This window comes from Mus pahari, chromosome 7 (genome assembly GCF_900095145.1).
Source record: "Mus pahari chromosome 7, PAHARI_EIJ_v1.1, whole genome shotgun sequence".
Classification (NCBI taxonomy): domain Eukaryota; kingdom Metazoa; phylum Chordata; class Mammalia; order Rodentia; family Muridae; genus Mus; species Mus pahari.
The window spans coordinates 96,079,954-96,097,437 of record NC_034596.1 but is presented as its reverse complement, the minus strand read 5'-3'; the positions used below and the strand labels follow the sequence as shown (position 1 = coordinate 96,097,437).

Here is a 17,484-nt window from a genome sequence, read left to right as displayed (position 1 = left end):
CAGCCATGAGAGTGGTTTTGATGGTGTGATGACTGGGTAGTTCTTCTGACATTTAGTAGGCAAGGGATTATCAAAAGTATATTTATTGAGAAATACTGTATTACAAATTTAAACAGGGAGAACAAGATATTTTACAATAAACTCTTGACTATCTGTACAGTCTAGAAGTAAGGAGGATGTTAATCCCCATTAAACTCAAGAAACTATAGAGTAAAGGAGACCCTGTGTAGTCAGTAGATCAATTTGTGACCTCATTGTCATTGCCCAGAGAACAACGGGTTTCTGTCTTGTATAAGGCACTTGCACAAACTGATGGTGAGACAGTGAGGTGGAGATACACAAGCTCTGAATACAGTGAGTTATCCATGCCAATGTCAGGGCCATACTTGCTTTTGTGGATCATGTGCCTGATGCTGCTGAGAGTTCCTGTGCACTCTTGTTGATGGTGGGTTTCATATAAGAAGTGGGGGATTTGCTTATGTGTTTGCTTACAAAAATTTAAAAGAACAAAACCATTTGTTATTGTATTTATTGACTATATATCTTTTAAATGTTTCATCTTGTTACTGTTACTTAAAAAAATTGTTATATTATCTTTTAGTAGCATCTTTATTTAGTTTCTGTAAAAGGGCATTGATCCATTGTAAAGGAATTTGAGGTCAGTAGGTTGCACAAACTTGCCCATGATCACTGAGGTGTAGCTTCGCCACTGGCTGAGCTATTGATTGATTCTGAAGTACCTCCCAGCCCAGTAGTTTGCAGGACACTTTGCATACTGTTTTTAATAAGCTTTCCTCCCCCAGGAACGTTTGGATGAAGCAAATGCTGCACTGGATTCAGCATCAAGACTTACAGAACAGTTAGATTTAAAAGAAGAACAAATTGAAGAACTTAAAAAGCAAAGTAGGTCTTTTTTCTTTGTTCTCTCTAACAGTGCTTCTGTTGACTCACGTGTGCTCTTCTGCTTTACCTTGGCACAGTTGACTGAGGCAAGGTTATTGGACTTCCATTTGCTTCAATTTGAGTCTGAATCTGATGGAATGAGAGTCATTCGGAGAGCCTGGCTGTCCAGTCAGGTCTCCTGGATAGTGAGCTGTGACTATTGTGTTGCCTGTCACCCTATTGATCAAGGGAGCTGATTTGACTTATCCAGTTTTTATGGTTTAGTCTTCTTGATGATAGTTCATGCTATGGCTGATATCCAATAGGCTAGAGAGGGCACATTCTCAAGTGAGGTACTGGGTAACCCTGTGAAGTTACACTTAGTGGCTAAGTTGTGCATGGCCTTATCCCCAGGCACTCAGTACACTTGGGTTTGGTGCTTGTAAAGTTTCCCAGTTCTGTCAGTACTTTACAGCTGATGCCTGTACTCATTATTAACTGAACCTCAATGATAGGGTGGGTCTAATGGCTGACATCGATGGCATCATTAAATCTAATTCTTGTTTAGGCATAGCCAGGGGCTTGAAGCTTTTCTGGGGCTGTGTGTAATTAGTAATGATTTAGAGTGATTGGGTAGGTGGTAAAGGAGCCTAGGAATGCATTGGCTGAGATGTCTCTGTTGCCATAGCAGTAACACTTCTGTTAAGAAATTAAGACATATACACCATGTGTCACAAAATGGAGATCAGAAAACACAAAATAGAAGTAGCTGGATCAACAGAGATGCTGTTAAAACAGGGGCAATGATGACACTCAGAAAGTAAGCCCACAAGAACCACTGGCCCACAGATACAACCTAAATAATTCAGCCTAGATCCCCCAGGAGACCCCTAAGTGAACACAACAAAATAGTAATAAATGCAAGGGAGTTGGCATCGCTGGGGTAACTTCACTCCGAGACTTTGTTCTGAGTTTTGATTTTATAAGAGTTGGTTAGCATGGGAACTCTGAATCTCACGTAGGCCTGGAACTAGACAGCAGGGGACCAATGGAGTGTGCATCCATTGTGAATAGGCGCCCTAATGGAAAACATCAGTCCCCTTTAGGTTATAGAAACTGAGATTGCCTTGCAGATCTCTTTACTTGTACCAAAGCTTTGATCTTTCTGCATCACTATTTCTTTCTATCAAGGAAATGGGTGTTTGTGAAGTGCCTGACTTGTCTTCTGCTCTCTGTGGGTCCTTTGGGGACATAGTGGTGTCCTTCTTACTGTGCCCTCACTAGTAAATGACTTCTTTAAGGAGAGGAAGCATATATTGTGAATATAATCTAGTCACCTAGAAGGCCTGTGCAACTGCAGTGTCAGGTGGAAGCTGTGGTGAGCCAGAGGAACCCTGAGCACCCAGAGGACTGGCCAAGGCCTTCTGGGGCTGAGCTGTCAGTGGAGAGGAAACAGTGAGTTCTGCATCAAATCGCTTGTCTGAGTGTGACTTCTTGGTGCCAGGAGCCCTGATGTCAAAGGCCATGTCCCCTTTAGATATTTACCTGAGTCACTCACAGTAGACCATGGTCACATAGAGTCTATGACTAACTAATACAGTGTTTGGTATTTGGACAGGCACCTATTTAAACTTCTAGGAGTAGAAATTTTTCAATATTTCTTCATTGTGTCTGGTAGGGCAGGTGGCCGAGGTTCTTATTTGTGTAAAATATAGTGAATACTCATTATTAGTAAGCAGGAACTTTGGGCTCATTAGGGGTCAGTATTAGAGAAAGTTGTGCTTACCTCCGCTTGTGCAACTGCTATTTGAAAAAACCCAGGGAGCCAGTGTGGCCAGACAGGAAGGAACACTGCGACCATTGGTTCTGTTGTGTCTCTAAGTTATTCCTGCCTTCAAGAGCTTCTAACAGTGTTTTCTTACATTACCTCAGCGCTTAGTGCCACTTTCATATCTCTAAACACAAATGTGATTTTTATTTTTTCAATGTTGTATTCTTGATTTGATAATATAAATAAATTCTTGATTGGCTTACTTATTTCAAAAAGCATCCCTGTATGTTTTTATAAGTCATTAAGTACTTTACATGTTGATTGATGTTGTAATACTGTACTTTATTTTTAACACAAAAGTTGGCCAGACAGCAAAAGTTTTTGCCAGGAGAAACAATTTTGAAAAAGACAAATTGGTTCTTGTTGCAAGAAAATACACAGAGACTTGAATTATAAAGGCAGAGTATTGTTTTATTTCTAAGCCTCTGTAGACTAATGATTAGTTGATATGCTGTTCTAAACATTTAGACAATATTAGGAAGTTTACTCTAAGAAGTGGTGTTTTATTCATAATGGTTGATTATATCGTTAATACCTAGATATGATTCAGTCTAGCGAAACGTAAGGAAAGAGTGGTTATATATGACCCCAGTATTAAAGCAGTAGAACATGGATGACCTCCGTCCCTTTTAGAGTACATGATTGTTAATGTTAGGTACGTGCCGCCGTGGTTTCGAGGTAAGGGCATTTACGGGCCCCGTATGAGAAGCATGAAGACAGATGCCTGACGCCCTACTGGTCAGTGAGCACCTGACAAAGACCAGCTGCTCAGCTTCTCATTGGTTGCTGTGTAGAGCTCTAGATAGGCCCCTTTCAAGGAGCTAAGGAAATGGCATGTAACAAACATCATAAGATAATAATTTAAGACAGTTGTGCACAGCAGTGGCCCTAAGTGGCATATTTAGTTCCTCTAAAACAGTGTTAAGGGACAGAGACTTAATGAAAGTATTAAACCACTAGTAGGATTTGACTTAGTAATTGTGAAAACTGTTTAAACCATAAGAACTAGTTAAGCTAACTCCCCCTGCTGCCAAGAGATCCTATGGAAGCTATATTTTAATAGGCAATGTTGACTGGTACAGGGGTTACTGTTGTCCTTCTGGAGATGTTCCTTCAGCGTTTCACCTGGAGCATTCCTTATAACATAGTTTCAAAGACTTCTTTCACATGCTGTCCTGTACTTTTAAAGTCGATGCACCAGTCCATGAAGAGAGTAGGACAGTGTCTTTATATAGTTCATCACAGTAAGGAGAAAATATCACATATTAGTACAGTGGAGCCGTGGTGCACGCCTTTTATCCCAGCACTTGGGAGGCAGAGGCAGGAGGATTTCTGAGTTTGAGGCCAGCCTGGTCTACAAAGTTAGTTCCAGGACAGCCAGGACATACAGAGAAACCCTGTCTCGAAAAAAAACATATATCTATATCTATATCTATATATATCTGTCATGTATGTAGGTGGGTGCTTTTCTTTTCTTGGTTTTTTTTCTTCATTGCCCTTAAGATAAATTCCTGTGCATTTGAAAATGATTAGATAAATTGAAATGGAAGGTAAAAGATGGTTTTGGATTTGGTAATTAATATTAAAAAGCACTGAGTTTTGTGGTATGCAAAGAAAAGTATGTTTCATAAGCAATAGAAACTTAGTTCTAGATTAGGAACATCTTTTGTTCTACCTGCTAGTTTATGCCTCTATACAGTGAAAATAGTTTATGTCTTCACTTTCTATGCTAGGGATGGAAGCCAAGGTCTTGTCTTGTGCATGCTTGGAAAGTTACCTGTGTCCCAAGCCCTATACTTGTACCTTAGGCTTTCATAACTAATTTTAAATAACAGTGGTAACTTTTAAAAATGTCTCCTACGAGTTGAAAATGGAAAAATTTCCTTAGAATATTTTGAAAAAGAAAATCTATTAAGTGTGTGTAATTGACCCCCCATAAAACTCACTCTAATATATGAAGCATTAAAACATGTTTTAAAGCTACAGAGGCAAAATGAGCTTGAAATATTTCACATGGACTACCTATATAATGCTGAATGGTTGAGTTTTTATTTTAAATAAAAACATTCCATTTTCCAGGATATGATTTATACAAGAAAACATATACTGTCCTGTTGAACATAAGCCAAATACATTCCCAGACGCTTTGCTGCCCAGATCTTTTGAGAGAGTTCTTTATAGATGTTTTTGGCAGAAGTGGTGGTTTTAGAGGAAACATATAAGAAGTACCAGATGAAATTTTCTGAGTTGCCATAAATGGTTAAAAGTTACTTGTAATGATATAAACATCTGGGTATGCTCGACAATGCCAACATTTAAATTAAGGGAAAAGAATATTAGGTAAATATGCTATTTCGTACTTCTAGTTACATTTTAAATGAGTTTGACATTAATATTTAAATGGTGTTTTAGAAATTACAATTGAAAACTAATTTTTATAAACAAAGGGGAAACTAAATTATGTACTTGTGAGAATATTTTGTGAACTTTATCTCCTTTGCCTGAGTAATGGCTGAATCACTCAGTGTGTAATTTATTTTATTTGTCCTTTCCAGAGAACATCAGTCATTCATTCACTGTTATATCAAGTGTACCTTGTTTATGTGCTGAATACCAAGCACTGCATAGGTCCTGAGGATAGATAGGTGACAAGGTCTCCTTCAGAAGGGTTACAGTCAGGCAGGGAGAGCAAGAAGACATGTAATCAAGTACATGCAAGGATTTGTTTTAAAAGAACCAGAAGTGGTGGGCAGCTGCAAGGACACAGCAGAGCAGTTGCACATTTGAACTCACAGCTGTGACAGCATACACATGGACTGTGCGAGCTCAAGTCAGACAAAATCCCAACAGCCAGCAGGAGGTGAGTGGGAAGGAAGTCCCACCCCTGCCTGAGGAGCTGTTGGCAATGGGTAGACCTTGTGAGAAGAGTCATTTTTCTTTTAAGTATGCAGTCCATAGTAAGTATGCAGTCCATAGTAAGGCAGCTGTGCTCGAATGGAAGACACACATCCAAAAATATATGGACAGTATACCTTGGACTTGATAGCTTATAAATAAAAGGATACAGAATAAATAGTATCATTTTTTTCCAAATATAAAAAGGGGAAAAAAGCCACAAAGTTAGGTGGGTAGAGAAGCGGAAGAGGGATCTGGGAGACTCTGTAGGAACAGGTAAGATTAAAGTATCCAAGAACTAGTTTTAAAATTTTTAAATTGTTTTGAAAGAGTTTTCTGTACAAGTAGTATTCCATTGTACTTGGCAGTAGTGGTACAGGAGGGTAAGAAGGATTAGTGAGTGATGTAGCTCTTCTCTTAAGTGATGCATGCATTCAGGCTAAGTAGATTGGTAGCTAGGGAAAAAAATCATTCCAGATGGAGGGATTCACATGAAATGAGGTAGCATACTCTGAAATGTTGAAAGAGTAGAGTGCATGTGAGTATGTGTTGGTGTGGTGGGTGTGTTGGTGTGGTGGGTGTGCTTGGTGTTGAGGGTGTGTTGGTGTGGTGGGTGTGTTGGTGTGCTTGTTGTTGAAGGTGTGTTGGTGTGATTGGTGTTGAAGGTGTGTTGGGTGTGTTGGTGTGGAGGGTGTGTTGGTGTGATTGGTATGGAGAGTTTGTTGGTGTGTTGGTGTGTTGGTGTGTTGGGTGTGTTGGTGTGGTTGGTGTGGAGGGTTTGTTGGTGTTTGGTGTGGTGGGTGTGTTGGTGTGGTGGGTGTGTTGGGTGTGTTGGTGTGGTTGGTGTGGAGGGTTTGTTGGTGTTTGGTGTGTTATTGTGTTGGGTGTGTTGGTGTGGTTGGTGTGGAGGGTTTGTTGGTGTTTGGTGTGTTATTGTGTTGGGTGTGTTGGTGTGGAGCACTGGGAAAGTAGAAGTTTAAATGATTTGCTGGATGGGGAAATGGAACTCAGTCTTGAATCACAAGCAGATTGTTAACTGTAAATACCAAAACAGCAAAGGAGATGGGCAGAGGTGGGGCCAGCCTGTTGTCATTGCAGCATGTTGTCCTTATCACACTGGAGAGCAGCACTGTTGGGTTATCTCCTCTGTGGTCCCCCAAAATAATCTTGTCATGTTTTAAGTAAGCTGACAGTTTTGTGTTAGGCTGCATTCATGTTTACACATGGCTACAGACTGGACAAGCCTGGTAAAAACTGGTGAGTTGAAGTGGCAGAACAGGGCACTCCTTGGGACATTGTGCATGAGGATTTACAGTAGGAAGCTTTTAGAAGTGAGGTTGATGCTGAGGCCCAGAAAACCTTTTGCTCTTAGAGGATTTGACATGGAATTAATATTTACTAAGTGGGAAAAGTATTACAGGTTTCCTCTTCAGAAATAAAATTGCAGCCCTATTTTTTGGGATATGTCTTGTCTATGCAAAATGTTTAAAAAATATATACTATATAAGGATGCTTTTAAAACTTTCTATATGGAACTGTAAGTGATCTGAATTGATAACAAAGGGTTGAATAAGACTAATAGAAAGGGAAAGCATATTTGATTTGCTGGCATTAAAATAATATTTATATGTGGGTGCTGGTGAGAAGGCTCAGTTAATAAAGTGCTTACCATTTGAGCATGAGGGCATGAGTTTATTGGCTCTCCTATAATGTCAGTGCTGGAGAGGATGGACAAAAGGACCTCTGAGTCCTGGTGGCCAGCCACTACAGGGGAGTCAGTGTATATGAGGGTCAGTGGGAGACCGTCTGAAAAAATAAGGAGTTAAGTAATTGCAAAGGAGATCCAACAATGACCGCTGGCTGTCACACACATGCATATGCATACACACCTATATGCCTATTTCCCCCCTTGCCATGCACACGCATGAGCACTTACGTATACATATAAAAGTATATAATTATATAAAATCTCTTGGGCTGGTTCAGTGATAGAATAGTTGATTCTCACTAGGTTCAATCCCCAGAGCTGAAAAACCTCATTATTTCCCTGCCCCCTCACCTTTCCATTCCCTTCCCTCTGTCTCTGGCTTCTTTCAAGTGTGCATAGAGATTCCAATTAACTATGTAAATAATACAGTAAGTCTCTTTTATTTGCATCACAAATGATCATGTTGTAGAATTCATATTAATGCTATTATATTATATTAATGAAATAAATTCATTGCCAACAAATAGGATTTTAAGTGTTACTTCAGGGTTTGGGGACATATCTCAGTTGGTAGAATACTTTTATAACATCCACACAAGCCCCTTAGTTTAATCCTCAGCACTGAATAGACCAAGCATAGAGGAATATGTATGTAATCTCAGCACTCCAGAGATATAGGCAAGAGGATTGGAGAGTCAAAGTCATCTTTGCCTGCAAAACAAATTGAGGGTCAGCCTGGGCTACATGAAACCCTGTTTCAAAAAAAAGGAGAAGAAAAAGAAAGGTAATTTTTTCTCAGCAATTAATTATGATGAGACAAAACAAAAGACACAAACAAACAAAGACCACCCATTCACTATGTGCTCTAGACCTTAAAATTCTACCCTTCATAGGGTTGAAGACAAAATGGTTTTGTTACTTCAAGTTATAAATAGATATGATATTCTTTTTAAAAAACATTTAGCATTAACAGTGATTTTTGTAATAAAAGGACTGTTTGGAGGCCTGGAAAGATGACTCAGCAGGTAAAGAACTTGCCGTGCACTGCGCGGATGCCAAGAGGTAGTGATTCCAGTGCTCTGGAGGCAGCAAGGGATTCCTACAGCAAGCTGTACAGTTAGGCTGGCCAAATTAGTGAGCTCTTGGTTCAGAGTGAGAGGCCCGGATGCAAAGAAAGAGAGGAGAGCAGTCAAAGAAGAAACTTGATGTCTATCTCTGGTCTACACACACACACACACACACACACACACACACACACACACACGGGGTGGGGGTGGGGGTGGGGGCATCTACTTTCTAGCTTTTACCTGGGTTATAGTTAAATAAAGAAGCTGTATTATATTAAATTTAAAATTGTATCAAGTTTAAATTTATTCTGGGGCCTGGAGAGGTAGCTCGCTGGTTAAGAGCATGTACTGCTTTTGCAGAGGATCCAAGTTTGGTTCCCAGTGCCCATACCCACACAACCGCCTGTAGCTCCAGGGTCCTGGTACCTCTTCTGGCTTCCTGGGCACCTGTGCTCCTGTACACTGTTACCTGGGAAAGGGGAACCTCGATTGAGGAGAAGGCCCTTGTCCCAGTTGGCCTGTGGACCAGCCTGTAGTGGTTGATGTGGGAGGTGCTCCCCAGAGCTAAGGTACTGTATGCCACAAGAAAGCAGCTGCAGAAGCCATAGGAGGCAGCCAGTGAGCAACATCCTCCATGGCTGCTTCTTCATTTCCTCCTTTCAGTTTCTGCCCTGGCTTTCCTCAGTGATGGACTGTGCTGTGAAACTACAAGCTGAAGTAAACCCTGTCCTCCCTGAGTTGTTTTTGGTCATGGTGTTTTCTCACAGTAACAGAAACCTTAACTAAGGCATATATTTACCCACACACAGCCACATATTGAAAAATCAAATATTTTTAAAAATTATAAAGATTGCAAATGTAAATAAGATCTCACATCCAATTTATTTATTGACATTTATACAGACAAGTGAAATTGTCTTTCAAACATTTTTTTCTTTCTTCTATTCACTCCTTTACATTGGCTCTTTAAAAAATGAGAAAAATGCAAAATAAGGGAGAAAAATTACCAAATATGGCTATCAATCAAAATGATATGTATAATTGCTGTTGATTGGAGCAAAAGTTTAATTGCTATTTTAAGAAATTGGGTGAGGGGTTGGAGAGATGGCTCAGAGACTAAGAACACTGGCTGCTCTTCCAGAGGTCCTGAGTTCAATTCTCAGCAGCCACATGGTGGCTCACAACCATCCATAATGAGATCTGATGCCCTCTTCTGATGCATCTGAAGTCAGCTACAGTGTACTTATGTATAATAATAAATGAATCTTTGGGCCAGAGCGAGCAGAGTTGACTGGAGCAAGAAGAGGTCCTAAAAATTCAATCCCCAACAATCACATGAAGGCTCACAACCATCTGTACAGCTACAGTGTACTCACATACATAAAATAAATAAATAAATCTTTTAAAAAGATGAAAGAAAGAGAGGGGGGGTGCGGGAGGCAGGCAGGCAGGCAGGCAGGCAGGCAGGCAGGCAGGCTGGAGAGATGGCTTATTGGTTAAGAACACCGACTGCTCTTCCAAAGGTTCTGAGTTCAAATCCCAGCAACCACATAGTGGTTCACAACCATCTGTTACAAGATCTGATGCCCTCTTCTGGAGTGTCTGAAAACAGCTACAGTGTACTTACATATAATAAATAAATTTTTAGGAAGGAAGGAAGGAAGGGAAAGAGAAAAGAAAAAAGAAAAGAAAAGAAAAGAAAAGAAAAGAAAGAGGGCCTGGCAGTGGGAGCTTGGTTCATTTCTGGGGTTCCTGGGTCTCTCTGGTCTTCATTGTTGTCTCAGCTGACTGGAGTAAACCAGTTCATAGATGCTTAGTCTTGAGATAACAGATAAATCTAAGAGCTATGACACACTGTGAGATGTTCTCTGAAGATGGTATCATACACTGTCATTAATCACAAGTATAATGAAAAGTTACGATGTGCTGACTTGTTGCACATTCGATTTTGATTCTGAAACCATGGCGTCATCTCTGGGTATTTGAGAACTCTGTGGTGGAAGATTTACGGTGTCACGCACGCACTTAGAGTCATGCTTTCTCCAGATTAGACTCAGTCTCAGCTGATTCATTGCTTAACTTGACAGTGTTCCCCAGCTCTAGCTTGCATTTCTAAAGAATTATTTGGGTGTGTGTGATTATCCACAGCACTGTTATATTTGGATTAGAACCCATTTCTGAATAAGAATACTTTGCCTGCCCATATAAATATAGTTCTGATTTCAAATTGTGGTTTGAGTTCAGTTTTTGTAGAGAAATATTCAGGATTTCTGAGGGGAAGAGAGTAAGTGTTGCTGGAGAAAGAGATGAGTCTCAAGGGACTTTGTAATGGGTGTGTGACTTCCTTTTCTTCTAAGCTCTCAAAATTAACCCGTTCCTTCCCATGCTTTCCTCTGTCCTTTCGTTTCTCCTTTGTCTACTCAGTTGTACATTTACTCACATGAGTCTGAAGCAGCCCTGTGCATTCCATAGTGCATTAGGTCAGGACCAACAGTGAGTTTTAAACTTTGGCTTTAAGGGTGCTTTGGCTTTCTGACTTACATTATTAAAATATGTTTTATCAGAACCTTTGTCTTATGAGTTTTACTCTGAAGATGTTTATTTATCATGCAGACCTTTGTTTGGTATTCTTTGAGATGAGGCCTTTCTATGTCGCCCAAGCTGGCTTTAGAGTCTCAGCTCAGCTGATCCTTCTGCCTTGGCCTCCTCAGCAGCAGGGACCGCGGGTACAAACCACAGTGCCCAGCTTGTTTATAGAACAATTTTTTATTAGTTGTTATTCTGTGTGCATATGATGTGCACTGGGCCGTATACACAGGTCGTGGTGCACATAGAGGTCAGAAGACAATTTTCTAGTCAATTCCCTCCTTCCACCTTTCTGTGGATTCCAGAGATAAAACCCACGTCCCCAGGCTCACAGAGCAGCACTTTCCCTGCTAAATGGTCACCTGGCTTAGCAGCTGCTCACTTTTTGTTTTTCTAGTTTGTTTAAACAAGAGAGAGTGTAATGTAGATTACTATTTGGTTTATGTGGTAGGGAATACTGTTCAATACAAATAAGCTGTGAGCCTTGTGCAGTTCTCTCTCCCCTTCCCTTTTCTCTTGAGAAAGCTTAGGCTTGCTGGCATAGATAGATAGATAGATAGATAGATAGATAGATAGATAGATAGATAGATAGATAGATAGATAGATAGATAGATAAATTGTATTTCAAGCACACACACACAGCTCAGGGTGGCCTCAAATTAGGAATTCTTCTGCCCTGGGCTACTAAATGCTTAGATTGTAAGCATGTACTAACTACCATGGTTGATGTAAGTTTTTGTTTTATGCCTACATTAAAATAGTATAAATAAATAAATAAATAAATAAATAAATAGGAGCTGGAGAAATGGTTCAGCAGTTGCTCTTCCAGAGGATCTGTGTTTGATTTCCAGTGCCCACATGGCGGCTCACAACTGTCTCTTAGCTCTAGTCTCTATGCATGCAGGCAAAATACCCAAACACATAAAATAAAGGCAAAATCTTAAAAAGATTATTATTTTTATATGTGTGTCTACATGGCTTTATGTGCACCGCATGTACATGTCTGTGAGGGCATCAGATCACCTGAACCTAGAGTTCCATGTGGTTATAAGACACCATATGGGCTCTGGGAACCAAACCTAGCTCCTCTACAGTAGAAAGTACTGGGCCCCATGCAATCAATTTTAATAATTTATTTAAAATAATATACGTAGGCACTTAGTAGCCCAGGGCAGAAGAATTCCTAATTTGAGGCCACCCTGAGCTGTGTGTGTGTGTGTGTGTGTGTGTGTGTGTGCATAAAAGACAATTTCACTTTGATGTTTTATATATATATATATATATATATATATATATATATATATATACACACACATATATATAATATGTGTGTGTGTGTGTGTGTGTGTGTATGTATCAAAGCCAGCAAATTATTATCACTTGAAATGTAATCACATTTTAGAATAAGAAGGTAGCAGGGCTAGATATGAGGGGAGTTCGTAAGAGTGCTAGAATGAAGATCTGAGTTTGGATCCCAGCACCCATGTAAATGGGCCACATGGTCACCCTCATTTCCATAACCCCAGCACTGGGGGCTCTCCAGGGAGCCTTCCGTGAGACTTGTCTCAAGGGGCTAAGAGAGTGATGCTCTCCTCTGGCCGCCCTGTGAGCACACAGGCACCTGTGGCTGCTATTCTGTGATTCCTGCTTCAGCTTGCTGGTTTGTTGTTTTTCCAGTGGCCAAGAGTTCTGTTGGACCTAGAATGAAGTACTAAGGAAAGGCCCAAATAACGACACATGCCCACAGCATAAAGGACTTGAAGAATCCAGAATAAAACGCTCTTTATTGAGCCAGACTTCAGTAATACCCCTCCCACCCTTGCCTTTTATGTTCAATTTTAAATTCCTCATTTGAAAAGCAGGAAAGGAAAAATTTATAGATTTTCCAAACACAAACTCGGTTTCTATAATATGATTATGGCAACCATCTCTATTTTGGTAAAGCTAGCCTATAATATGAGTAGCATTTTGTAATTAGAAGCACAAGCCACTGCAAACCTTTAACGTGGATGCTTTCTGTTCGCACTCAGTGCTGTAAATCAGCACTGCCGCCACCGAATGGGACAGAAGGACGACAGAGGAGAGACCCTGCCCCCACTGTGTCTCAGGACAGCGTGCAAGGAAGTAAGGGAGGGACTTTAGATGGAAGAGTGGGTGTGAGTCAGAGGAGCCCGCACTGGTGAATAAGAGAACGCTCTCCATCAGTGGGAGGGGCCATGGAGAGTTTTGTAGGAGTCAGAAAATATACCAGACATTGACGGTCAGTTAACTATTCAAAGTCATTCTGAAAGAATAGCACCAGAATCATGTAATGCTGGAGCAGGTGTTTTTCCATGAAGAGAACTCTGGTAGACATCAGGTTAGACACCTGTCTCATACCAGGCACAAAAATGAGCTCAATAAGGATCATGGTCCTAAATTTTATATTCAAAGCCGTAAAATACTTAGAAGATATGGGAGTAAATCTTTACAGTACTGGGCAAACCCAACAAAAAAGTAAATTAGACTTCATCAAAATTTAAAATGCTAATGTTTCAAGAGATGGGAAAGAGAAATGAAACAGAGAATGGAGAAGTCCCTGGTAAGGGGGCTCCCTAGCCATTCCCAGTCAGGGAAGGAGCCGGTGTGTTAGCCCTATCCTTAAATGCAATCTCCTTTTTGGTTGTTTTTAAAATCATTAAGCACCTCTTTCAGCTCAGGCTATCTACTTCTAAGTAAAAGGTGTAGACTGTTGGAAGAAGAAGTTCTTTAGCCAAGGGGCCTGATCCTTTGGCATGATTGGCTTGTGAACAGGGCATCTCCTAGTTTAATTTACACTTTACCTATAAAAATTGCCTGGATTCCAACTATTTTACAGGTTTTGTTTATTTTAAAGTACAAATTTAGAAATTTTCTAAATATCCTTTTAAGTGAGCCAGCAGCACTGTACCCTGATTAGCACGTGAAAGCCACGCTCTTCATTGTGCTTTGCAATTTCCTTCCTGAAGAGTCCTTTGCCCTGTCAGCTGAGCTCAGCCAAGGTGTTAGTTTCTTAGATACTCTTTGGTGCACCAACAGCAGAGCCCAGCCAGGAAAATGGGGCAAGGGAAATCTAAAGTTGTCCTTTCCGTTCCCTCCCATTGAGAGAGTTGATCTGGAAATACATTGTGCAAGAGCGCAGGGGTGACAGACAGTTTGCTCCTTACACTTCTGTTAAGGAACTGATCATGTGCTTGGGGGCAAACCACACAGAATAGTGCCTCCCTTGCCTCTCAGGTCATTTCTGTAATAGTGGTCCAAGTTTCCTGAACCAAAGAAAAGGTGGCGGCACCCGGCTGTTGTCCAGTAGAGCAGGGCATGCATTCACATTTCTGAGTGAGTCTCGCTGTGCATTTATCCACGCTGGTCAGTTCATGCTGGTTTTTATCCACTTCCTCTTACAACAGATGAGCTCCACCAGGAGATGCTGGGTGATGCGCAGAAGAAACTGATGAACTTGGTAAACAGTACAGAAGGAAAAGTGGACAAGTAAGCGTTGCCTCCTGGCTTCCTCTTTTGTTTCGTAGGAATAAGTGCCTAGCTACAGTAGATGTTTCCATGTGACTGCAGTTCAAGAAGCCTTTCCTTTTCTTATACAGTGAGGTACAGGAAGTGTTTATGACAGTCAATGGAATAACTTACCTTCTTTTATTTTTAAAGTCTGTTTCCCAACTCATTTCTTTTCTCAAAATCATATGCAAGAATTTTAAAAAAATCACTTCTATATGAAAAACTTAGAAAATAAAAGGTTTATTACTAATATTTTCCTCTATTCACTACCCTTAGGAAACATATCTAACATGTTTAAATATAGATCTGAAAACTGGTTATTTATGTAATAATATCTGATATAATATTTTTAAATCTAAAATATTATTTAATTTTTTAATAAATATGGTTGGGGATGCATAACATCTATTTCCATTGTTGTGTCTCTCAGTGAGAATCACCTACTGAGGTGTTAAGAATTACCTCCTGCAGTTGGCGGTGGGTCTAAAATGGGTAGCTTAATAAGGGGGACTTAATACTTAGTCCTTTTTATAAGTATGCATTTTAAGTTGTCTGAAATATTCCTAATTAAACTTATTTAAAGAGCTATTTTAGAGTATCTTATTAATCAGTCTTTATACTTAAGTATCTCATTGTTTAAACATAGGAAAATGTTTGTTTGTTTAGTGTTTAGGTATGGTTGTTGTAGTAGAGTGGCCATGTTAGGTTGACCTCGGCTGTCTCTGCCTTGATCTTCCTAGAGTCCTCATGAGAAACCTCTTCATCGGTCATTTCCACACACCTAAACACCAGCGTCACGAAGTCCTTCGGCTCATGGGGAGCATCCTGGGTGTTAAAAGGGAGGAGATGGAGCAGGTGACGAGGCAGCGAGCCCTCGAAGCCCCCTTCCTCTGTCCACCCCCACCTCTTTCCTCATAGTTTGCTTGCTCTGTGGTACTCTCTTCCCTCCCTCTCTCCATCTCTGTATGTTTTCACTGGGGAGGGAATCTAGCTTGTCTCTCACATCTTAGGCGAGTGCTCTACTACTGAGCTACATCCTGGTTCTCGTTCTAAATGTTTTATTACATTTATAATATAGGGCATCATGGAAAATAATTTCTTTTTGCTGCATATATAACTTGGGTCTAATACAGTTTCCTTAATCAAAGAGGTGCTTTTGTTCAGTTTGTATGGTGTTAGTTTAAGTATTTTACAACTTATAAACCAGTTGTTTTATCAGATGATTGAAATTTTTGAGATACAACCATGTCTAGAACATTTACTTCAGATTGTGTTTGGGGTGGCACTTGGTTTTCTCTGTAACCCGTCAGTCTAGAAAGCACTGGAAGTTGAGTTACAAAGCATGTTTACTCTTCTCTGAAGTCACAGTAGAGGACTCTTACTTTCTTGCCTTGTATTGATAGTATTTTTCTGTTTTAAAATGTCCTTACAGCTGTTTGCGGAAGGTCAAGGAGGTGTTACTCGGTGGATGACTGGATGGCTGGGAGGAGGATCGAAAAGTGTGCCCAATACACCTTTGAGACCAAATCAGCAGTCTGTGTTCAATAGTGTAAGACCTGGTTTTATTCCTGCTGAACGTGAATGATAAAGTGATCGCACACCACACTCATTTGCATAGCATCAGATTTCTCCTGTATCATTTTAATACAACCCCAGTAATATACCAAAATATTTTCTCTTAGTCTTTTTCAGAACTCTTTGTTAAATTTTTGGAAACAGAATCTCATCCATCTGTCCCGCCTCCAAAACTGTCAGTTCATGACCTGAAGCCTCTAGATTCTCCAGGAAGAAGGAAAGTTGACACAGGTATACCCGAAAGCTTTAGAGGTAAAATTAGGGACACGGTTTTCCCTCACTGGTAAAAATCAAATGTTTAACTTAAGATTTGTTACTGATTTATTACTCATGATAGTGACAAAGTTTTCAGTGTTTTGAAATTGTAATACTGCTCCTAAAATTCTAATGTTGTTAAATTTGGGCCTTATATGTTTTTGTAGTTTATTGTTTAATTAATGCAAACAGTATGAAATATTTTCATTTTTATGTAGGACTAATTCCCAGAGTCTTCATGAGAAATCTTTCATTGGCCGTTTCCACACACCCCTAAGTCATTTATACATTATAGTGTATTTTTACATACTATAGTATATTTAGAGATACTGAGGCATATTTATAGACATTGTAGTAAAATGTGATTTTATTTGTGATTTTATTTGCGATTTTATTTTAATTATCAGCATAAGTCACTTTGAATTAATCTCTTAGAAATGGTAGTGAGCTAGTTACATCTTTGCTTTGTCCCCTGTTTTCATTTCTCTCTGATGGTACTTCTTATTAAAGTTACAAGTATAATTTATAGTCTGAAAATGATTTTCATCTTTGGTTATACAATAACCAAACTTTGCCACATACATAATATACATAATGTTGGTTTAGTTAAACTGACCTAAACATCCAAGAATGTGGCATGCAACCTTGCATGTAGAAAGGTCTGTCTAGAAGGAAATAATTGGTGGTTACATGTGTGTAATTTTGATTACACTGAGTTGTAATGATCTTATTTACTTTATATTGATGATATTGGCATATAATAACATTTCTTGAATTGAAAATTAATTATCTACTAGACTATAAACCAATTTCTTTTTCCCAATAATTTACGTATTTTAGTGTAGACTTAAGGAACAGATCATATGCTTCCTAGTTCCTATCATACATTATAGTTAAATTTAGATAAAATGTTACAGAATTTCTCTTCTAGAATTTTTAAAACTCAGTCCCTCCCTTCCTCTTTTCTCTCTCTCTTTCTCTTTCTCTCTCTCTTTCTTTCCATCATCAGAGCTCTGCGAGGTATATGTATCAATCAGAGGTGGGCAGACTTTTAGCGGGGTTTGCATGGAGGACACAAGCTTAGTGTTCATTCTGTGTTCACAGTGTGTAGAGTCTAGTTTCCATACTGTGTTCACAGTGTGTAGAGACTAGTGTCC

At 39.7% G+C, this 17,484-nt stretch overlaps 1 protein-coding gene across 4 annotated transcripts in view; it reads left to right on the top strand.

The window, feature by feature from the left end:
* Positions 1-17,484, top strand: part of Trip11 (thyroid hormone receptor interactor 11) — a 73,242-nt gene that overhangs the window by 52,008 nt on the left and 3,750 nt on the right. For all 4 annotated transcript variants that reach the window (XM_029540782.1, XM_029540784.1, XM_029540783.1 and 1 more), the window contains exons 16-20: positions 804-903; positions 14,395-14,476; positions 15,238-15,352; positions 15,930-16,046; positions 16,180-16,303. In XM_029540782.1, coding sequence (XP_029396642.1) covers positions 804-903; positions 14,395-14,476; positions 15,238-15,352; positions 15,930-16,046; positions 16,180-16,303 — 538 coding nt within the window. The remainder of the gene's footprint in view (positions 1-803; positions 904-14,394; positions 14,477-15,237; positions 15,353-15,929; positions 16,047-16,179; positions 16,304-17,484) is intronic.